Raw genomic sequence first — 19,849 nt, 5'->3', positions numbered from 1 at the left:
AATTCCACTGCTGCTAACACTGTACCAAAATACCAAAGTTGGTTCATCAAGGCTATATACTGTATATTTCAATGGCCGGCCTCATAATTTCATACATGTATGAAAACTGTACTTATCCATTTAGATATCAAGCAGGTCTTGACATAGTGGCTTTTTTCATACAGTTCTGAATACTTCACCTATACACATTGGACAGATAAAGAAACCTGTGGTGTATTTTTTCCTCTGCTTCAACAAGACTCCAGAACTGCTGCCAGGCAGAGCAGATTGGTAATGGAAATGAAAACTTATTTGACCGTATTTGTTACAAAAAGATGTGATTCTCGTAACGCACTGCAGTCTAAAGAAATATCCCAAAAAATGGTCTGCACTGCCACTCTTTTAAGCCTACCTTCTGCATGAATATTCAAAATCATTCAATACCTATGCTCATGTACAGTATACTCAAATTACCTCTGCTTTTCTTCCCTGAGAGCTGGGGGAATATCACGCCCAGTCTCCAGATGTCCATTCCACAGGACAATAAAAAAAGACCCCCTTTACTTTGCATATACTTTGTTTCACACCAAGGAAATCCACAAATGTTTGAAATTACTCCTTGGAATGTCCACTATCTATCTAACCTTTGTCTCAAAAGGAGTTAATACAGGGTTAGTTGTTCGACATTACAATATACTTCCAATGAAACTATAGTTTTTAAAAAAATAAAGAAAGTGGGAGGATCAGTTATAATTGGTCTTTTTATAAATAACTTGGATGCTGAGAACTCTGGGCAAACCTGGTCCATACTACACGTAGTCTCTGATCGATTGGCAACCAGCCCAGAATAATCTTTTACTCAACAACAGCTGGCAGAGGCTTGAGCCAAGAACGTACAGGAACATTCCCTGAACATCCCTGGCTTGAGCCTTTGTCAATTGTTCATAGGGCAGCCAAGACGTATGGTAAACACTATATGCGCCGAAACCCTTGTCTCGACTGGATAGGTTTTGACAAGTCATTCCGGAAACCCCAGAATTTCCTGATGGCTATGAGGTAATGAGGACCCAGACATGAGAAAACTGGAAGACTAGAAGAAAACCAACACAATCAGTTGGAGAACATGCAAACGCCACACACACTTTTCAAGACTAGTGTCTTCAACCTAAATTGCAAATTACGAGTGTACATTACTTTCGTTCATTCATTTTTTTCACTAACTGCTTCACATTGGTGCACACACGCGCCATTTACGGGTGCAGTGATAGGACGAACAAGGATGTGAAAAGAAGCTTCTTTGGCGGACTTCAAAAGAAATGTGACTAGAGAAGAAATAATTGTATTGCAAGGATAAACATAAAGATATCCAACCAAAGTACACAATATTGTTGCGTTAGATGATGCTTCTTTGGCACTTATGATTAAAATTGTGATTTGAGCTAGGCTGTCGTGTCACTGTGACCTTTTCTTGCTTTACATCTTCTTATTTGCACTCTTGCACACATCTAGTTGCCACCAGTTAAGACTGTAAGGGCACACAGAGTCACATGTGTTATACAGAGAGTCCTCCCTGTTGGTAAGCGGCCAAGTCTAAATAAGAATAGGACACATTTTGTGAGAGAGCAGACCTTCTTCCGCATTGAGCAAACTAAGGCCCCGCAGCTGTGTACTTGATCTTTCTGATACACAGTAAATACTTCAATCGAGGTCATGCAGTCTTCTTATAGTTACTGTTAACATAGTGATTTTTAAAGATGAAAGAAGCGAGCTAAGGTTCCCTTTGAAATACAAAATGTTCTGTTCATTTTGTTGCATTTTGTTTTTAAGGTCTCTATTTTCCTCCTCTGGGAGCCCAAAAGCTGAAATTTCGTCAGTGTATGGTAAAAGGTGATTAACAATATTATTGTAGTCAACATGGCGGCACATTTTTATATTGACTTTTATCTAGTAAAATAAATGAAGATGTGATGATAGGTTAAACGATCTTACCTGAGAACATACATGAATATCGTCATGAAATCCGGACATCGATTCTATTAATCAACAAAGTTTAAACGTGTTGAAAGGACTGTTGAGCTCTAAATGATTAGCATATTGCTTCTCGACAAAAAAAATGTTAGAAAAAGATGAGCATAACATTTTCCATAACAAAATATAATTCGGTGTAATGTAAAAACGACAGCGTAGCTACACTATGTACGCTAGTTTGATACAATGGTGCTAACAACAAAGGTCATATCATCCTGTGACGTTTAATCTGTCTTGACCAATGATTCCATGAGTACTGTGTAGAGGAGTGAAAGAAACCTTATCTCCACCACATTAGTCCAGTACGAGTTAGTAAGGATTTGAGGAACGTGTCTCACTCAGGCAAGTGTTGTCAGTGAAGCTCCGCAGGAAGTTGTTGCACTCCTCTTCCTGGTTTCCGCTCCCCTTGCAGGTGCACCAGGGTGAGATAGTCCACTGGCTGAAGCTGCTGTCCACATAGTTGGGTGTCATTTCCGTCCCTGCGGATACACTCACAAACACATCCGCACATTAGGATGAGCATTTCCAGGTCACTAATGGACAATAATGGCAGACATTTATTGCAAATAGTCTATAGAAAACACGGCAATGCGAGAATGACATTGTCCTGTTTTAGTTTTTATGGGAAGCGAACGCTGTTCGTAATACTTCATTTTTGATGTAAAGAGGCCATTATGCTTATGAATATTTTGGCAAAGCAGGTGCTTTGGGAAATGCGCGCACCGTTGGACGAGAACAGCGCCGAGGCAAAACACTTCACTTTTGAAAGGTCTGTCAGCAGGAGTCAGCCATGTCATCCACTTTGTGTGAGCAGCGTGACTTATCTCCTCGCTGTGTGCAATCTTTGCACCCGTGCAACTTGCGCGCTGAAAAAGAATTCCAATTTTGCACCGCGTGTACTCTCCCACATCATCGCCAAGGTGCCGTTATCAAAATATGTATGCATTAGCCTGTTCGCGTCGTCGGAGCAACATTTAATATGAGCAAACAGATGGTCATCAAGTCTTTTAATTAAGTAAACACTCTCTCTGTGCCTCCCTAATTACTTTTAGTAGTAAACTGATGGCCGGGCCGCTAGGGGAGATATGGTAGCCGTCGGGGAAAAGCTGACAGTCTCACTCCTCCTCGTGCTCCACAGGATAAAAAAGAAAACCACCAAAATTCGAGCACTGCAGTACTGTTTGTCTCTCTCCTCCAGACCACAAACCATCTCCTGTAATCTCATAGTGCTGCTGACATTTGTGAAAAATATTGTGAGATCTCCAGTGGGTCGCTTCTTTTTTCTCTCTCTCTCATTCAAGCGCTCTCTTACTCCATCACGGTGATACTGACCGATGAGCCTTGTGTAGGAGGCCAGGCAGGCTTGGTGATTGTCTTGGTTGGGACAGGTGCTCACTGTGGGTGGGATGCTGCGGCAGTTTACCATAAAATCAGCCAACCTGGACCTGCACAAAAGAAAACAACAAGAGAGCTATGAAGAAAGTGAACACAAAATCCGTACCAACGCATCTTCATGTCCAAAGATAGAGAAACCAAAAATATTGTGGTTTATAATTATACCAACCAAAGTTTTAACAATCATACGACCATCTCAACCAAGCTATTATACTTTGAAAATAGTAAGTATTTTCAACAGTCTACTTCCTTATTTATTATTTTGTATTTTGTTTGTTGTCCTTATGAAATTAAAATAGAAATACTTGTTGAATAAATATATGGCTCTATAATGTTTTGCAAGAAATTGCTGTGTTGATGCAGTTTCATTTATAGTCCGCAAAAAAGAGGAGCATTGAAGAGACAAAATAAGAAAATGTAAATATGAGATGTGCATGAATTGAAGTAAAACATGAGACTGCACGCATTTCTATTTTTATAGGTATTGGTTAGATGCTGTGGGTCACCAGCATCAAAAAGTGGACCTCATAAATGCACATCTGTTTTTGTGTCAAACAGGTGCATTAGAACAAGGTCTCGCTCATGACTCAGAAACAGCATCACTTTTCCTTTTCTTTTCATGTTTCGCTATCTTGACAACATGCACAACAAACCCAACGGTAATTAATTAATGTAGGATGAGAGCGTCATGCTTCCTTTGACCCATTCTTCTATGATTATCCCTCACATCTCAGCAGTTTCCCAAAATTCACTTCGGGCGCCAACCTTGGGTCCCGATAAAAGTGGTCTGTTTTTTTTTTTTTGTTTTTGTTTGTTTTTTGGTGTGTTTGCGATAAGAGCTTTAAGTCTACCGAGGCCCCCAGGGTGGCATTGCTAATCCACTTAAGTAGGTTTATTGGGAGGAGCGTGTGCAAAGTTACTCTGTCTGTGCTGTTCACATCACTGCTGCCCACTCCATGAATCACAAACCGATGCTTTTCTCTTTTCCGCCATCTTTTTCCGACCACTTCGCGGAGCCTCTTTATATGCGACACTCTGCGGCGCATTCTAAGCAGCGCTAAATAACACAAGTAGTTGGAGTTTTAACTATTGAGGTAAAATAATGAACCTAAGTGAAACTATAGCCAAACATCACAATATGAATAATACATACCGAGGCAGGCCGCAAAATGATGAGCGATTTAATGGTGATCCACACAAGAGCTGTATAAAAACTCGGTCTCCGTAAACATAATGATGCCCAGTTAAGATTGATGCTTTTGAAAGAGATATTAATTTCACAATGTGTTGACTGTTAAGGTTTGTGATGATGTTCAGCTGCAGCGTTTCATAAAGAGAGCTTATGTTTGGGCAACCTCAATTAGTCACATGAGAAAGGCCAAAGTATTAGGAACAGATATTGCAACATGCTTTATGTGTTTTTAAAATTCTTCAAAATTATGTAAACGTTTCCTAAGCTGAAAACTTCCATGTCTTATTAATTATGGTAAATTATATTTTGCAGGCAGATTTAGCATAGCTAATACACTAATTCAACAAAGCCTATTGCAACAGGACACATGCGTAATTTGGGAGAATATTGCCTTGGGTTTTATGCATGCAAATCAACTTCTTACAGGCACAGAATGGCTGTAGATTTTTTTCAGGGCTCAAAAACATTCTGTTGCGCTACAACGCAGAACAATTTGTGTGTGTTATGTTAGGTAAGCTTTAGAGATTTCTCTAAATATCATTATGTGTATGCTTGGTCTGCATTAAAAATATTAACCCCACAAAAGTTTTTTGTACATATGTCCTCAACAGAGTTGATGTTGAGAAAGTTACTTTAATACTTTGGTGGCAGTTAAAAGAAATAGAGACAAATAAAACAAGGGCTGAGTCTGATGCTGTGTTGAAAGACATAGAATGGATTTGAAGGCAGGTTTTAAGAATGGACAATGAGGCTTTTCTATTCCGCACTGGGGGATTGTGCCATACTTTATGACGAGCCAGGACTGTGCTGGATTTGTAAAGACGTGATTCTTTAAATTAACAAACAAGAACGGTGAGGGGGAAACTATGCGGGTTTAAATAAGCTGCTTACATGTAGACAATACCTAAATAAAATAAAAAGAGAGGGTTCAGAGATGGCGCTTCATAGCGCAGTAGACTTGTACTCGTGCAGTCCTTCTCCGTTCTCCTCATGCATGAGCTAGAAAAAAGGTGAACCTGTCACGGGTATTTTGCAAGGAGCATCATTTTGATGGCCACAATTTCTGTCAGTAGAGGTTATATGAAGGTGAATATTTAGATAATGTACAGTACGTTTGAATTTCTTCTTCTTATTTCTTTGCTAGCTGGATGAATTGTTTCCTGTCTTGAATTGTTTTGAATTTGACTCTAACCAACATCCTGATTGTGTTTGACTTGTATTTCCTTCCAAATTATTACAAGATCCTGCTGTTTTTTTCCATTACCAAAATACAAATGACTTTTATTGTTACAAAACCCTGCTGTCTTTACAGAGCCTTTTAACCAGTGCGGCCAACCGAGCTGAACGCTTTATGTTTCACTTATGTCTGATTGTTTTTTTTTTTTTTTTGGTCCCCCATTTATTTTGCTGTGCAGCAAGTGGAGACAAATTGAGGCTCATGTGTGTTGAGGGGACAATATCCTCTTTGTTGATGTCTTTTACATGGCCTACTATGAAGCACACCTCACAAAAGGGAAATCTTATCAAGATGATGGTCTTCTTCGGGGCACTTAATCATCTTAATGCCTCAAAACGGATGTGAAAATAATCACCTCGTGCACTGATACCGTGTGTACCCCCTGAAGTTATGCTGTCTTTTAACAAATGTGATGAGTTTATTAGTGAAAGGGAATAAAGGAGATGAACAAAATAAATGATGTGTTTCCAAATCCTGACCACAGTGCGTGATCTATTTGTGGGCTGATACTGTATTGTTCCGAGACACTGAGAAATGAAGTCGAATTTAAACAATGCACTATGAAATGCGACACCAGGCCAAATGTTCCGTCACCTTTTTAAATATGCACAGCAGCTGTATCACCTTCACTCAGAGCAACAGAGCTACTTGATCACGAATGCATTATGGTGTGGCTTTTCCATACATTTCTGAAGCAGTTGGACTTGCTTTGATGAATAATGAGTATGCTTGTGCTGATGCTGAGTCTGGTTCCATCAGTGGAGGGAATTTTATCGTTTGTGGAAGTTAGCGAAGAAGGATTCAAGCAGAAATAAGGTGAAGTATTCAAGTCCTTGTGGTGAGTTGAAGACAAGTGTGCACACTATCATGTCGCATCCTGAATCTGCGTGTTTACGGTGGACACAAATGGATTTGTTTAGGAGAGATTATGGGGGTAACCAGGTGAAAGTCTGTCCTCTGAGCTTTTCATCAGCGTGTGGTATGATATGGTTAAAGAAAAGAAAACACGAAGCAGAACACCAACTGCTTCTCCACTGAATATCCAATCAAATCACCCAGAGAACTTGCAAAATGCCACTATACAACATCTAAGAAAATAAACCTCTCCCTTAGCTAGCAAGGCTGCTAAGGCAGACATGGATGGATACAAAATTCAACTGGTTTCATCTTGCCCGCGAGAAGATTTTGTTTTTCTTATAATAATAACATGATGCATTCTATGCAAAATAGGAATTTTATGAAGAAATAGTATTAAGATAACATAAAATGTCCATTTAATTCATGCAATTTATATACATAGGAGACAACAGCAGAATAAATATATATATATATATATATATATATATATATATATATATATATATATATATATATATATATATAAGAATATATATATATATATATCTATATATATATATATATATATATATATCTATATATATATATATATATATATATATATATATATATATATATATATATATATATATATATATCTTATATATATATATATCTATATATATATATATATATATATATATATATATATATCTTATATATATATATATCTATATATATATATATATATATATATATATATATATCTTATATATATATATATCTATATATATATATATATATATATATATATATATATATATATATATATATATATATAAGAAAGAGAGAGACAGGATTGAGGGAGATCTTTACGGACAATTATGTTAAATGTCTTACAACATTATAAATATTATCAGTAGCTCTGCTGTTTTTCTTGTTTATGTATTGTTTTGTGTAACAAACGCATTGGTACTGTATTTGTTTTACCATATGCATTCTTATTGCCATAGCTGCCGGAAACTCAGCATCTTGTATGTTACATTGATGCGTGTGTGGCCAGCAAAATTGAGATTGAATGATTCCATTTGCTTCCAGGGTAGCTACCATCACCTCTAATAGTAAGTGGCAGCTGTATGGCATACTGTATCCATGACAAGAACAGCTTGTGTTTGAAGTCTTTGTATTTTAGGACGCTTGGGCATAACCAATCATGATTGGTTGAGTGGTGTGCCTGGAGACTTGGGGGAAAAAATAGCACCAAAGACCACTTTCCCCAATCAACACAAAAATTGGTTTGCATACTGACATACAGGAGACCCCAAAAGAGCCAAGAAAACTGAACAAGAACTCAGCCATTTTGGGCAAATTCCAGGGCTTGCTTGTACTTTCAAAAACTTAGACTAAGGAATTCTTCCAAATGAGCCCATCAGGGGTGCCGCAGGAAGTTATTAAGTTTCAATTAGCCAGAAAATTATATAATTCCAAATATGTTTTTATTCATTTAGCTACAGTATGCCAGAGACGGAGTAGCAGGCAGAACAAATAAATGCTGTTTTATTTAGTGGCATAAGGTAGAATAAATCTCCACCTGCTGCAATTCAGAACAAATAGATATGAGATCATCGTTTCAGTCTTCGTGTTTGTTTTTTTATGCTTTTTGAAAGACTGTCCACGACATATGAGCAACAAAGATGTGTCTGATGTGGCCCGAGACTGTTGTCAAGTGTTGCTAATAATTTAAGGATTTGTCACGGAAAACAGAGGCTGAGGGCCCATTAAGTCGTCACAATGGTCTTCATGAGGACGTGAAAAACTAGTAATACAGCTCTTGTTTCATGAAACTACTTATTTACAGCTAAATTGAAGTGCAAATATATTTACACTGTTGGAGGGCATTCAAAATATGGTTTTGTAGGTCTGTTTGAAAAGTCGTTGTTCAGAGAACCGTCTGGTCTGCTTGTGAAAGAAAAAGACAGAACATTCTCAAAACAGTTGGGTTATAAATCGCCCAATTATGGGTTGAAAAAAAAAGCAATCAACCCAATATTCGTGCCTGATTAACCCAACTTTCTGGGATTTTTTATACAACGCAAACCCGTTTTTGAGTGTCATGTGTAAAACAACCAAAAAAGTTATATATTGGGAAGAATTCTTTCTTAATTGAGCTTGATGCCTTGTTGTATTCTTTATGTAAACACACTGCTGTTTGCTACATGTTAAAATAAATGAATCAGATATTAGTGCAAGTCTGAGAAATAAGCTTGGTAGAATTTTACATTTGAGAATTCAATAAAATTATAGTTGGTTGTAACATGTATTGAACCCCAACTTAAAGATTTAACATGAAGAGAAAAAAAACCCTCAACATATTGCTTGATCTGTTGTGCCAAATAACATTGACTTCTGTAAGTTTTTCCAACTTACTGTTTTAGGCCCCCCTAAAAAATAAAACAATACATTTGTTTTTAACAATGCACAGACTGAAAAAAAAACAAGTTTTCTTTTTTCATTCTTTTTATGGGTTCTTTCCAATTTGCAATGCTGTGTTTATGTCAGGTAAGGCACATATTAGGCAAAGCGCTGTGTTTCTTTTTGGAAGCAGAATTCTCCAAGACAATGATAGCTTAAAGACAGTAATTTAACGTTTATAGAGGTGTGCTGAGCGTTGACGCTACGGTGTTCCAACACCGGCATGAGGCGCATTTCAAGGTTTCCACAGGATTTCCATTATAGCGCCACCGGACGCCACTCGCTGCTGAAATTACAGGTTGTCTAGCTCAGCAGAGTTTTTCTGGTCATTTCAGCCACTCAGCCCACCAGGGAAGTGGCAGGGGAGCCCCCAAAGAGGTAGACTTCTTACAGCCAACCTGACACTTTAAACACAGTCATTCAGACCGGCGCCGAGTGCATGTCCGTCCAGCCTTGGCAGTAAGAGAAAACTAATGGCTTTTTATATGGATTCTTATTCCGATCACTTGATGGCCATGACAAACAATGTGAGTCCAATCAGATGAGTGTCAGTCTAAGAAACTATTTTCCTCTCGGATGAGACACGGAGACAAAATAGCTCTCAAGCTCCCCAAATCCTCTAATAGCTTCTAAAGGATGATTATTTCTGTTCAAATGAGAAATTGCCGCTCTTCTCCCTTATCTCTGGTCTTCAACATATTGAGGCTGTCAGCGTTATCTCCCCATCATCGACACAAGGCAAAACAACAGCGATGACAATGGCGCCCACTTAATGGGATGGCATAATAGCACTTGGATGAGGCAAATGAAAAAACAAAGGAGGTGCTTTCTGTTGCATTCGCCTCCTCGCTAACGTTTTATCTCCTTTCTATCCTTCAGCCTCACTCCCTTATCCTCTTGCACCTGCTCTTCTCAGACTCAAGTAGGCCCATTTGCAAACTCGCCATTAAGAAATCTCAATGCGCCACAGAAAAATACGCAGCCTTGCGTGCGTGCTTCTTCGTGGCTTTGATTAACATCGGCGACAAACAATGGCGAACGTTCATCGGGGAAGCTTGCCTGCATTGTGATGCATGGCTTATTACGTCGACGACTATTTTTGAAAGGACAAACAAAGCGCTCTGCCTTTGTGTGTGGAACAGAAGTGCTATTTTGAATAAAATAATCAAAATAATAAAGCTATTCATTAGCTGCGTGGTACACTTCATTTTCACTTTTAACTTCGGTCCAGTTCGGTCCAAGATGATAAGCCACGACAATAAGTGTTTTTAATCAGATTCAATCTGAGCTGTATACAACAATTCTGCCTCCGCTAATGTGATAATTCTTTGTTATACCAATTTAACAAAATGGGCAAGGCAGCATGTTAAGCCTAGCGGTGAGCACCTCCGCCGCACTGTTCAGAGGTTCTCGATTTGAATCTCAGCTTTGGGCTTCCTGAGTGCTGGACTGACTTTGTATGCTTTTCCTGCTTCCTCCTACAAAGTAAAAAAAAGATGCATGTCAGTCCGTAGTCGCGAATGTGATTGTGAATGGTTGTCCATTAAGTACCCTGCATTGTGTACCTTGTCTCGCTCCCAAAGACGGCTGGGATAGGCTCCAGCTCACCCATGACCCTATGGAGGACAAGTGCTATAGGAAATGGATGCATGTGAGCACTAATGTCGCTCTCATCATGATCCCACTCACTTAGCAAACGAGTACAATCACAACACATATTTCACATTTTTTTATCTCTTTAGGGGCAGAATTTTCATACGGCTCTTGTTGGCTTTAATTAGCTTGTCCAGGTATGTCTCATGTTGAGGCTTGTATATTTATTTTCTATTGACCGTGCTAGCACCTGCTATTTTTGGCAACGCCGCACTCATCGGGATTCCCAGTCGATCCGAAAAGAGCCATGTGGCCAGATGGTATTCAGTGAAAACACAAGGAAGCTTAGCCATCACATTTTTCTTGCCCATTTTGTCCGGCTTTATAGTTTATTTTCAAAACATAGACCACTGTTCTTCTTACTTTGTGACCACATTGACTAGCAGTTGATTCGATATCAGCAGCTGCAAAATGACTTAGAACCCCATACTGAGTGTTGTGCCATTTGAATGAATGCTAAATCAGGCATCTCACGCACACACGCCGCGGAAAGAGGTGGGCAGATTATTCAAGGTTATCTGAACTCCCTAAATATTGTCTAAACATTGCAAACAGACCTTCCCCGGCAAACAAATGTGCCTGAAAACGTGGAAGTGAGTTAATAGTGCACCGCAGAGCTCTTATCACCAGTAATTATTTAACCATTAGTCACGCATTAAAGATACACTTTTAGTACATCGCAGCTCAACTGTTGTTTCATATTTCACACAGCAAAACTTTAAAAGTTAGAAAAAAATGTGCTCTATGATGTTGCTTGACCTCCAATTTGGTTGAATTTGTGAAAAAATAAAGACGTTCCAGTTCTGGTCTCTGTATATTTTATAAGTAAAAATTTATACTTGAGAGAGAAAAATGCTCAGGGTAGACCCAAGTGTAAATTTTATTTTGAGACCAAAATTTGTATATGTTTGTGTCAATACGTTTGATGCATAATGTTGTAAATGCCTTTAAAAAAAAAAAAGCACATCCCTACAGTACAGTATATCTAAATTTACGTTCAAGTATACAGCAAAAAAGAAGAGTTGAAAAATTTCTGACGCAAATCAACAAATCAAGGATAAGAAGGATGCATCAGGTGTTTTCCTAAACACACACACAAAAGCACGCACAGACACACACACCTACACACACATCACTGTACATACAGATGAAGAGAAGTCCTATTTGCATTAATAATACATATACCACGCGAGGAAGTGAACGTGAAAGAAAATAGGTAGCCCTCGTCAATGATGCCTGAAGTTTACATCGATACATATCTCCTTTGATAGTGCCGTTAAAATGGTCAGTGAGCATGGACACACACTTACACACACACAAACACAATAGTGTGTGTACACTATGTATTGGAATTAAATGCACTGGCTTTTTAAAAAAAAAATAAAAAAATGCCTGGCCCAATATTAAGTAGGGACCAGTGGTGAGAATAAGAACTGAACTTTTTGGAGAACAATTAATTTGAAAAGAAGAAAACGTGCAGTTAAAGATTTTCCAACAAAATATTACAGTACTCGGGAAACCAATGTTGTGGCATTGGAGACTGAGGGGAACATTTTCCTGTGGTCAACTGAATATTAAAATACTATAACAATTCCCAATTCAGGAGCTGCAGATAACTTCACTTTCCTTTTGCAACCGTCTCCTCTTTACCAAACATTTTGACGTAGAACATTTTTTTTAGCCTATGTGCCAAATGTTTGGTTGTCATATATGAGCCATGAAGTTCGGAAAGTTTCACTGAACCCACATTCTAAAAACATTCATGTTAGCTTCGAAATTGGCCTAAGTGAGTAGTTTTTATCAGTCTTACAATTGGCTGGTGACCAATTCAGAGTAACGCCACCTTCTTGTTTAAAGTCTGCCAGGATAGGCTCCAAATTACCCATGGCACTAACCTGGATTAATAGAAGATGTATGGATGGACGAATGGATTGGCGGCAATTCATTAATCTGACTAACTTCAACTATGAAGTACAGTGGCCCATAAAGTTGTGAAACTGGGACAATACCTGGGAGCCTTCAAACCAATAGGGGCAACAAGAGAAAAAAAATGTATTTGCATGAGGGACAAACAATATTTAGCGAAAAGAGATGTGTAGGGACTAGTTAAGAGGTTTCTTTTTAGGTGGGTCACTCTGCCGGCTGTTGTTTCCACCAAGGTGATAGTATGTTTGTGTGTTTATTTGTAGGTATCGGGCGATTGATTGTCACTGAGCACTTCACCCTGAAAATCAGTCAGCAAAACATTCAATGCGCAAAACGGCTGCCAGCGAGCGTGAGGAAGGTGGTGGAGTTGGGGGGTAAATCAAAGGTAGAAGTGTTGCATTGATCCTACAGCCAATCAATAGACTTCACATGTAGTGTGGGACTCTGTTCTCCTTGGACTCAGGGTGTTAAATGGCATTAAAATGGATTGGGAGCTTCTTTGGTTAGACACATGCCTGCAACACAATCGGACATCCAAATAGAGCCTGCTGTCACTGTTGGACTTGGCGGTCCACAAAGGAGTGCATTCATTTGAAGATTGAAAAAGCAACAGAGAGCAATGTGTGTTTTGTTGTTTGTTTGTGCTGGATTATGGAACAAAATAACATTGGAAAAAAGTACAGCCGAGCGGAAGAAATGAGTGCTGCTCCATTTAACGCATGCTCGTCGTCCCGTCCCCGGATCTCTACTGAATAGCAACAATTGCATCCGCGGAGACCACCTCAACCCCCGCCAATATTAGACGTTTGAAGTCCACTCAGATATTTATTGTTTGTTTGCAGGGACTTTGGGCTCCACCTGGAAACAATATGAACGTGAAATGATTTGAAGAAAAAGTACTGTCGTACCGCAAAGTTGGAACTGCTGATGTGAATCTGCATTTTTACATGACTTTTGGCCTGGGCGAGTTGTGCAGTTGTGCGAGTTGGGCAGTTCGGCTTTTGTGTTTCACTTGTTTTGGAAACCGACCAAATAAATAAAAATAAGCCTCCAATACTGCACAAAAACCTTGAGGTCAGTGTGCATGGCAAATACAAGAGGCTTCAAGTATGATTTGATTTTCCTTTTTGGGATCTTTTTGCGTCATCGCCAGCGATGGGACGCTGAAGGTGCCAAACACTAAGGGACGTCGAAACCCGGGTGGAAATTCACCTTCAAAATAATTCTATTCAAATAAATTACTTCTACAAGTATTAACTGTGAATTTCAAGTCAAAAGGAAAGAAGATTCAAAATTTTAATTTCATATTAAAACAAATAAGTGAAGAAGAGTAAGGTGACTTAATTTGAAAACCAACGTTCTGGCAGAGCAGCTGCTGATACTGATTTAACTCTAGAGTGTCAGGGTTAGTTGCTGTCCCTAAGTTGCACTTCAAATGACGTTTGGGAATGGAATAATTCCATTATTCAGTCGTCAAATACTGTTTTTATTTGTTTACAATATATGGCATATTTAAGGACAATAAGGACATAAATACAGGAAATATTCAGTAACTATTTTTTAATTAAAAACCTCTCTGGTTGTGGAGGAAGGTTCCTAAGGTTCTTCAAGAGTTAAAAAAAAGTGTTTATGTTTGTACTACATGTAACTATGCCTCAATGCAAATATCAATGTACCTAATGCAAATTATTGTCATTAAATAATGTAAGTACAAAAATTTCTTGAAGTGTCAAAACAAGAACAAGTTAAAATCACCAAAGCTAAGTGCAGGGAGAAAAGAAAAATGAGGAGGTGCCTTTTTTGCTCCTTTTGGTTTATGCAGTTAGCTGCTCTAACAAACAGCAAGTCACTCGCATGATTTGTTAGACATTAGCAAAACAGTCACGAAAAGAAGAAAACATTCCGTTTTATACTTTAAATTGTGTGACATCCTATAAAAGCAATGTTAAAATTTCAACTGCTCTTGTAAGCATATGTAAGTGATCGATGGGGGCCAAATAAAATGAGTTCCCCATATTGGCAAGGGATTCCATCCCTTACTACACTTCGGGGATTCTCGTCTTTTCAGTTTCACCTTTAGGATCCATGCAAATTTACATTGGAACTACGGTATATAGCATCCTATGATCCAAGAAATAACATTTAATGGAATCCCCCTCCGGATGGCGATTATAAATTGCCTTTCCTTTCTTTGTCCTCTTTCTGCTGCTTATCATCTCAGTTTCAGTCAAAGTTTGATCGATCTCATGAGACCTTCTTCATTCCTCTCTTTGTTTTCCTGTCACATGATCACTATTTTCCTGCTTCTCTCCAAAGCTAGCCTTGCTTTTGGATTGAAAGAGACTGAGGCGGGCGAGCTGTGTATCCTGTTTGGAGGTGGATGTCCCCAGGGGGGGACAGGCCTGTCATTGAATGATCATCGCTTGCTTTAATCAACACATCTCCCAGAGGGAAGTGCAAAAAAAAAAAAAAAAAAAGTTTTCCTCTGGCATTTTCTCGCATGTATTGTTTAGAGTTAACTTAAAAAAAAAAAGTTTTCTGAGTGTTGCCTTTAATTTTCAGAAGCTTTCTCTGTGGGGTTTCTTCACATGGAGCCACAAAATAGTCCTAATGCCTTGACGCTGTCTTCATTAGCATGACAAATGAGTTGAAATTCGATTTCCCTGTACAACATATTGAGAGTGCAGCACAGATTAGGGCCAACGCTGCAGCGTCAATAAATGATCTGATTAAAGGAAATCAGTTCCCTTGATGTTTTCCGGGACAAATACAGTAATGGTCTTCCAATAATTCCTGATGTCACATCATAGCATAAGTGAGCACCAACTTCCATTGGCTGAACGTGCGCACAAAGGTATGGGCTGGTCATTGTGTTTGCCAGCTCGTCTGTGTACCATACAATTATGTTGAGCTACGTGCTCATCGAGCTGTTGACCTTTCGTGGCCACAGATAATGAGCTTTTATGTTTTATTACATCTCTCTCAACACTCAGGTGAACCCCTGACACCTGAGTGCCATCGGGTCAAAGAAATAATCTCCGTCTGAAAACAGATTACACAATGCCCACACGCAAGCAATTATCAAGACAATCATAAATTGGGGGAGAGAGTTTAGCTGCTTTGAATGGATTTAATGGTGTGAATGTGGCGACTGAGCGTAGTTTCTCAAAAATGACAAAGACTGCTAGAAAATCGAGCATTGTACCCTAACCCTACTGAACTTTCACATGGTGCGCATAGTTCTACAAGTCGTTACAATGTGTGACCAAACGCCTGCTTTATGATTTGAAATTTGTCTATAATCTCTATCTGTGGCAGGAAAAGAGAAGTGTGGAGAGTCTGGGAAATGCACTGGGGCCAAGAACCCCTCAAAAATCCTCTAGTTCTTCTTTTCTTTAATTATTTTTTGTCATATAACTGCTTTTTTCAAATTGCGTGTGTGGTTCATTAAAGAAAAAGTAAGGTGGTATTTATGGCATCTTGTGGTTGCATTGCTTGGTATGCGGGGCTAAGATTACTTTGAGGTCCAGAAAAAAAAGGTTGTAAACAGAATATTTAAAAGAGAGCGACAAAATGTAATTACACATTGATTATGTTTGCTCATATGGCGCAAGATGTAATCCAGTTAAGTGCAGAAGGAATTAGACCGTGGGGAATTTGTAGTTGCAACTAGCACACCACAGCGCAACCATTTATTGCTAAATTGTCACACTAAAGGAGTTTGCTGTTTGGGAATTTAGTAAGCTTTTGAGCACAAAAAGTCATTAATAGAATGTTGGCATTTTAAGATTACGTGACAAAGAGAAAGCCCTTTGCGGCAGCATTTGCTAATCTGTATAGTCCTGCACTTTGGAATCCCTTGGCCAAACCTGGCCAAGAAGTTGCCTTGGATAGTTTAGTGCTTTCTGTTGACTGCTGAGGTGTCCTGGAGCAAAGCACCGAAATAGGAACCCAAGCTCGGGAGATGCATTGTACATTTGCTTGGACATTTCTTAGAAAAAAGGCCGGTGTTGCTTGATCCAACTTGCTGTATTCAACATGTAAATGCCACTGAGATGTGGCACTAATGGTTGTATCAGCTGCCTAATCATCTGTCACTGTGGGAAAATGGAAAATTAGCCATTAATGTTTTTTTTCCCCCTCTGATGCTTCCCTCACTGGCCTTTATTTTTAGCGGTGGACGTTCAAGGGTCTAGCGCTCCGTCGAACTTCATTAGGCTCTCAAATGAGCTTTTAAATACTTCAAATTATTCAAATGTCCCTCAGTTTTTGCGCTATTAGACTAATGAACTGGCTGGACACACATGCAGTTCTGGAAGGTGTGAAGATCTTCACAGTTGATTGGGTGAACAGCACATTGTGTGTTTTGCCTGTTTTAAGCTGCTCCAACACAAGCAGACATGTCACGGCTGGCTAGGTGTGAATTGAACGCAGCTGTCTGGATCCAACAGAGTCGCGATGGAGTCAAAGTGAGCCACTAATGTTTTTTGTTTTTTTCTGCTTAATTGGCCATTGTCTCTACAACTTAGCCTTACAAGTTCATCCGACACTGAAAAGCTACTGCGTCCTTAAAATTGGAATTAGTTTGCTGGCAAAGTAACAAGAGAAAGCCATAAAAACTTAAAAGATGCCACGGAAGGAAGATAATTACTGTCGAGGAGTGACTTTCTGAGCCTCCCTTTTCGCTCATTTCCATCAATATTAAATTATATTGATGAAGTCAGATGTACTGAATCTCTTTTTTTATACATAGAACTGACAGTTAAAAAAACATGAGCTCTGCGGGAGTCTCTTAGGAGCAACACAGATGCACTTGCATCTAAATAAATTGGAATACCGATAATTGTAGTTGAATAACTTCATTCAAAAACGAAAATCAAATACTGTGTTGATTTACGACAGTTTGAAAACGTTGATTACTTTTTTTTAAAAGTGATGAGCTCATAGCTCAGCCAAACCCAAATGCTGCTCCACCACAACATATTGGAAATTTACATACACAATGAAAATGCTTGTATACAGTCTGCCTCACAGTTCAGAGTTCTCGGGTATAATTCCAGCTAGCCCTGGCCGTCCTGTGTTTGCATATTCTCCCCGTGCTCACGTGGGTGTTCTCCAGGTGCTCTGGTCCCCTCCCAAATGAGAAAATCATACATGGTAAGTATATTAGACACTTCAATTACTCTTAGGCGTGATTGTGAATGGTTGTTTGTCTTTGTGTGCCCTGTGAATGGTTGAATGTGAGGTGCACTGTGAGTTGGAGATGCTAACCAGTTTTCCACTGTACCGCCCTAATATAAAAAAATAGAATAGAATGCTTCAAATCTAATCTTTCTCTTCAATTAATCTGTACGTGAGCTTTATTTCCGTGTGAACTGCTGAAATGATATGAAGTATATATTTTTAATGATATTCTAATCTATTGAGATGCATCTTTAAATAAGTAATAGCCACATACATATGCAGTCAGGGAGAGGTAGACAACCTACTAATTAGACTGGAATGTGGCACGGAACAGCACTCTTTTCCTTGCGATCAATACATCAATCCGTTTTGCCAAATTAGTCGAAGAAATGCCGCTTTGTACGTTGTTATAAATTTCCAGCTTACATACACATAATGTAAAAATTTCACCTCTCGTGGACCCGTAGTTGGTTTTGGCGATGCGAACATGCAAATGAGGTTTATTTTCATCATGTTAAAAAGAGAATGTTTAAACATAGATGCCTTCAGAGTAGATGAAAGCGGTCATGTTGCAAGTTGCAAACCTTTGCTTCCCGTCCTGCTCACTACAGTTGGCCTCAATAGGCGGCTGGGTGAAGCAGAGCCAATTGTCATTCATGACTTTCAATAGTGCATGTTTTGGAATGAGTTGAAAGTGACAAGATAGGATTTTGTATCAGCCAATCCTTACGGATGGATGATACCTGATTTCCTGCCATCGTGGGGGCTCTCGTCGGTGGCATAGCTTTGGGGGCTGGCTTTGGAGGGTGCATGGCTGGCCTGTGGCATGAAATGCGTGAATGCGTGAAGTGTTCAAAATGAGAGAAAAAAAAAGATGTTGTAGTTGAAGTAGAAGTACGTAGGATTTTTTTTCTAATTGCAATGCCCCCCCCCCATACACACCTGATGAGAACTCATTTGTTATTGGCTCCCGCCTAATGCGCACCCTAAGTATCTCCCCACCCTCCACACGCACCTGCAGAGAGAATCCTGGCGACAGACCGTCCTCAACTCCAGGCAGTTGGGTTTTTCTTTCTCTTTATAGGAACAATCGGGCACGATGGTCTGGCGGCGACGCTCGGCGCAGCCTTCCGTCTGGCAGGGGCAGAACAGCAGGCGGTGGCTGAACTCTGGGGGCACGCGGTCCAGGAAGAGCCGAAGCGCTTTGTGGCAGCGCTTCTTGCTGCATGTTTCCCCCTTGTTGGGGTCCTCCTTGCTGCAGGTGGCGATATAGGCCGAGCGGTGCCTCTTGCAGGTGCCGTTGAGGTTGCAGGCTTTGGCTGCGTCCAGGCATGGGTTGCAGGTTCTCTCGGCGTCAGCGCAATGGAAACCTTTCGGGGCCACTGTGAGCATCCCTGATTGAAGAGTGGGTGCAAAGAGGGAGAGGGACTCTTATTTGTCTAGTAACTACAATTTTAATCAACATTTGTGTAGTTCATTTTAAAGAGGAAACCAATTCAAACATTTTCTCTATGTTTTACACATCCTTAATTGTTTCAACACAACATTCTCATTAATATTTGTGGAATATGTATCAAGAAGAAATCCACCCATTTTTATTCATCTTAGAATGTGGCCGAAAAATGACTGTTTAGGGGCTCACGTAATAACGAACCGTGGCTCAGCTTGCAAACCTCACTTGCCTAAACTCAGAATACTTGTGAGTCGTGATTGGTGGTTACCTCGGCCCTGAGCAACCGTGATGTAATTTCAGTCGACAGCAAGTGGCAAAATAGCCGCCTCGTGAGATGTTTACAAACCGGTGGATTCTTCTGCTTAATTCATTTTCAGACACAATAGCGATCAGGATGCCCTGTTCAGACTTGTGAGTGCTGCACGAAACATATTATATTCTTGCAATGACATTTATTTCACTTAACGTCCCATTTAACAAAGACTTCCGATGT

General features: G+C 39.5%; 1 protein-coding gene across 2 annotated transcripts in view; it reads right to left on the bottom strand.

The window, feature by feature from the left end:
* Window positions 1-19,849, bottom strand: part of LOC148429418 (GDNF family receptor alpha-2-like) — an 80,823-nt gene that overhangs the window by 21,065 nt on the left and 39,909 nt on the right. For both annotated transcript variants that reach the window (XM_088430668.1, XM_088430658.1), the window contains exons 4-6: window positions 18,919-19,297; window positions 3,340-3,452; window positions 2,346-2,486 (exon numbers count right to left, since the gene is read on the bottom strand). In XM_088430668.1, coding sequence (XP_088286794.1) covers window positions 2,346-2,486; window positions 3,340-3,452; window positions 18,919-19,297 — 633 coding nt within the window. The remainder of the gene's footprint in view (window positions 1-2,345; window positions 2,487-3,339; window positions 3,453-18,918; window positions 19,298-19,849) is intronic.

This window comes from Hippichthys cyanospilos, chromosome 1 (assembly GCF_059441005.1).
Source record: "Hippichthys cyanospilos isolate Australia breed blue-spotted pipefish chromosome 1, RoL_Hcya_1.0, whole genome shotgun sequence".
Lineage (NCBI taxonomy): Eukaryota > Metazoa > Chordata > Actinopteri > Syngnathiformes > Syngnathidae > Hippichthys > Hippichthys cyanospilos.
The sequence above is the reverse complement of the archived record's forward strand: the minus strand, read 5'-3'. Positions and strand labels throughout refer to the sequence as shown.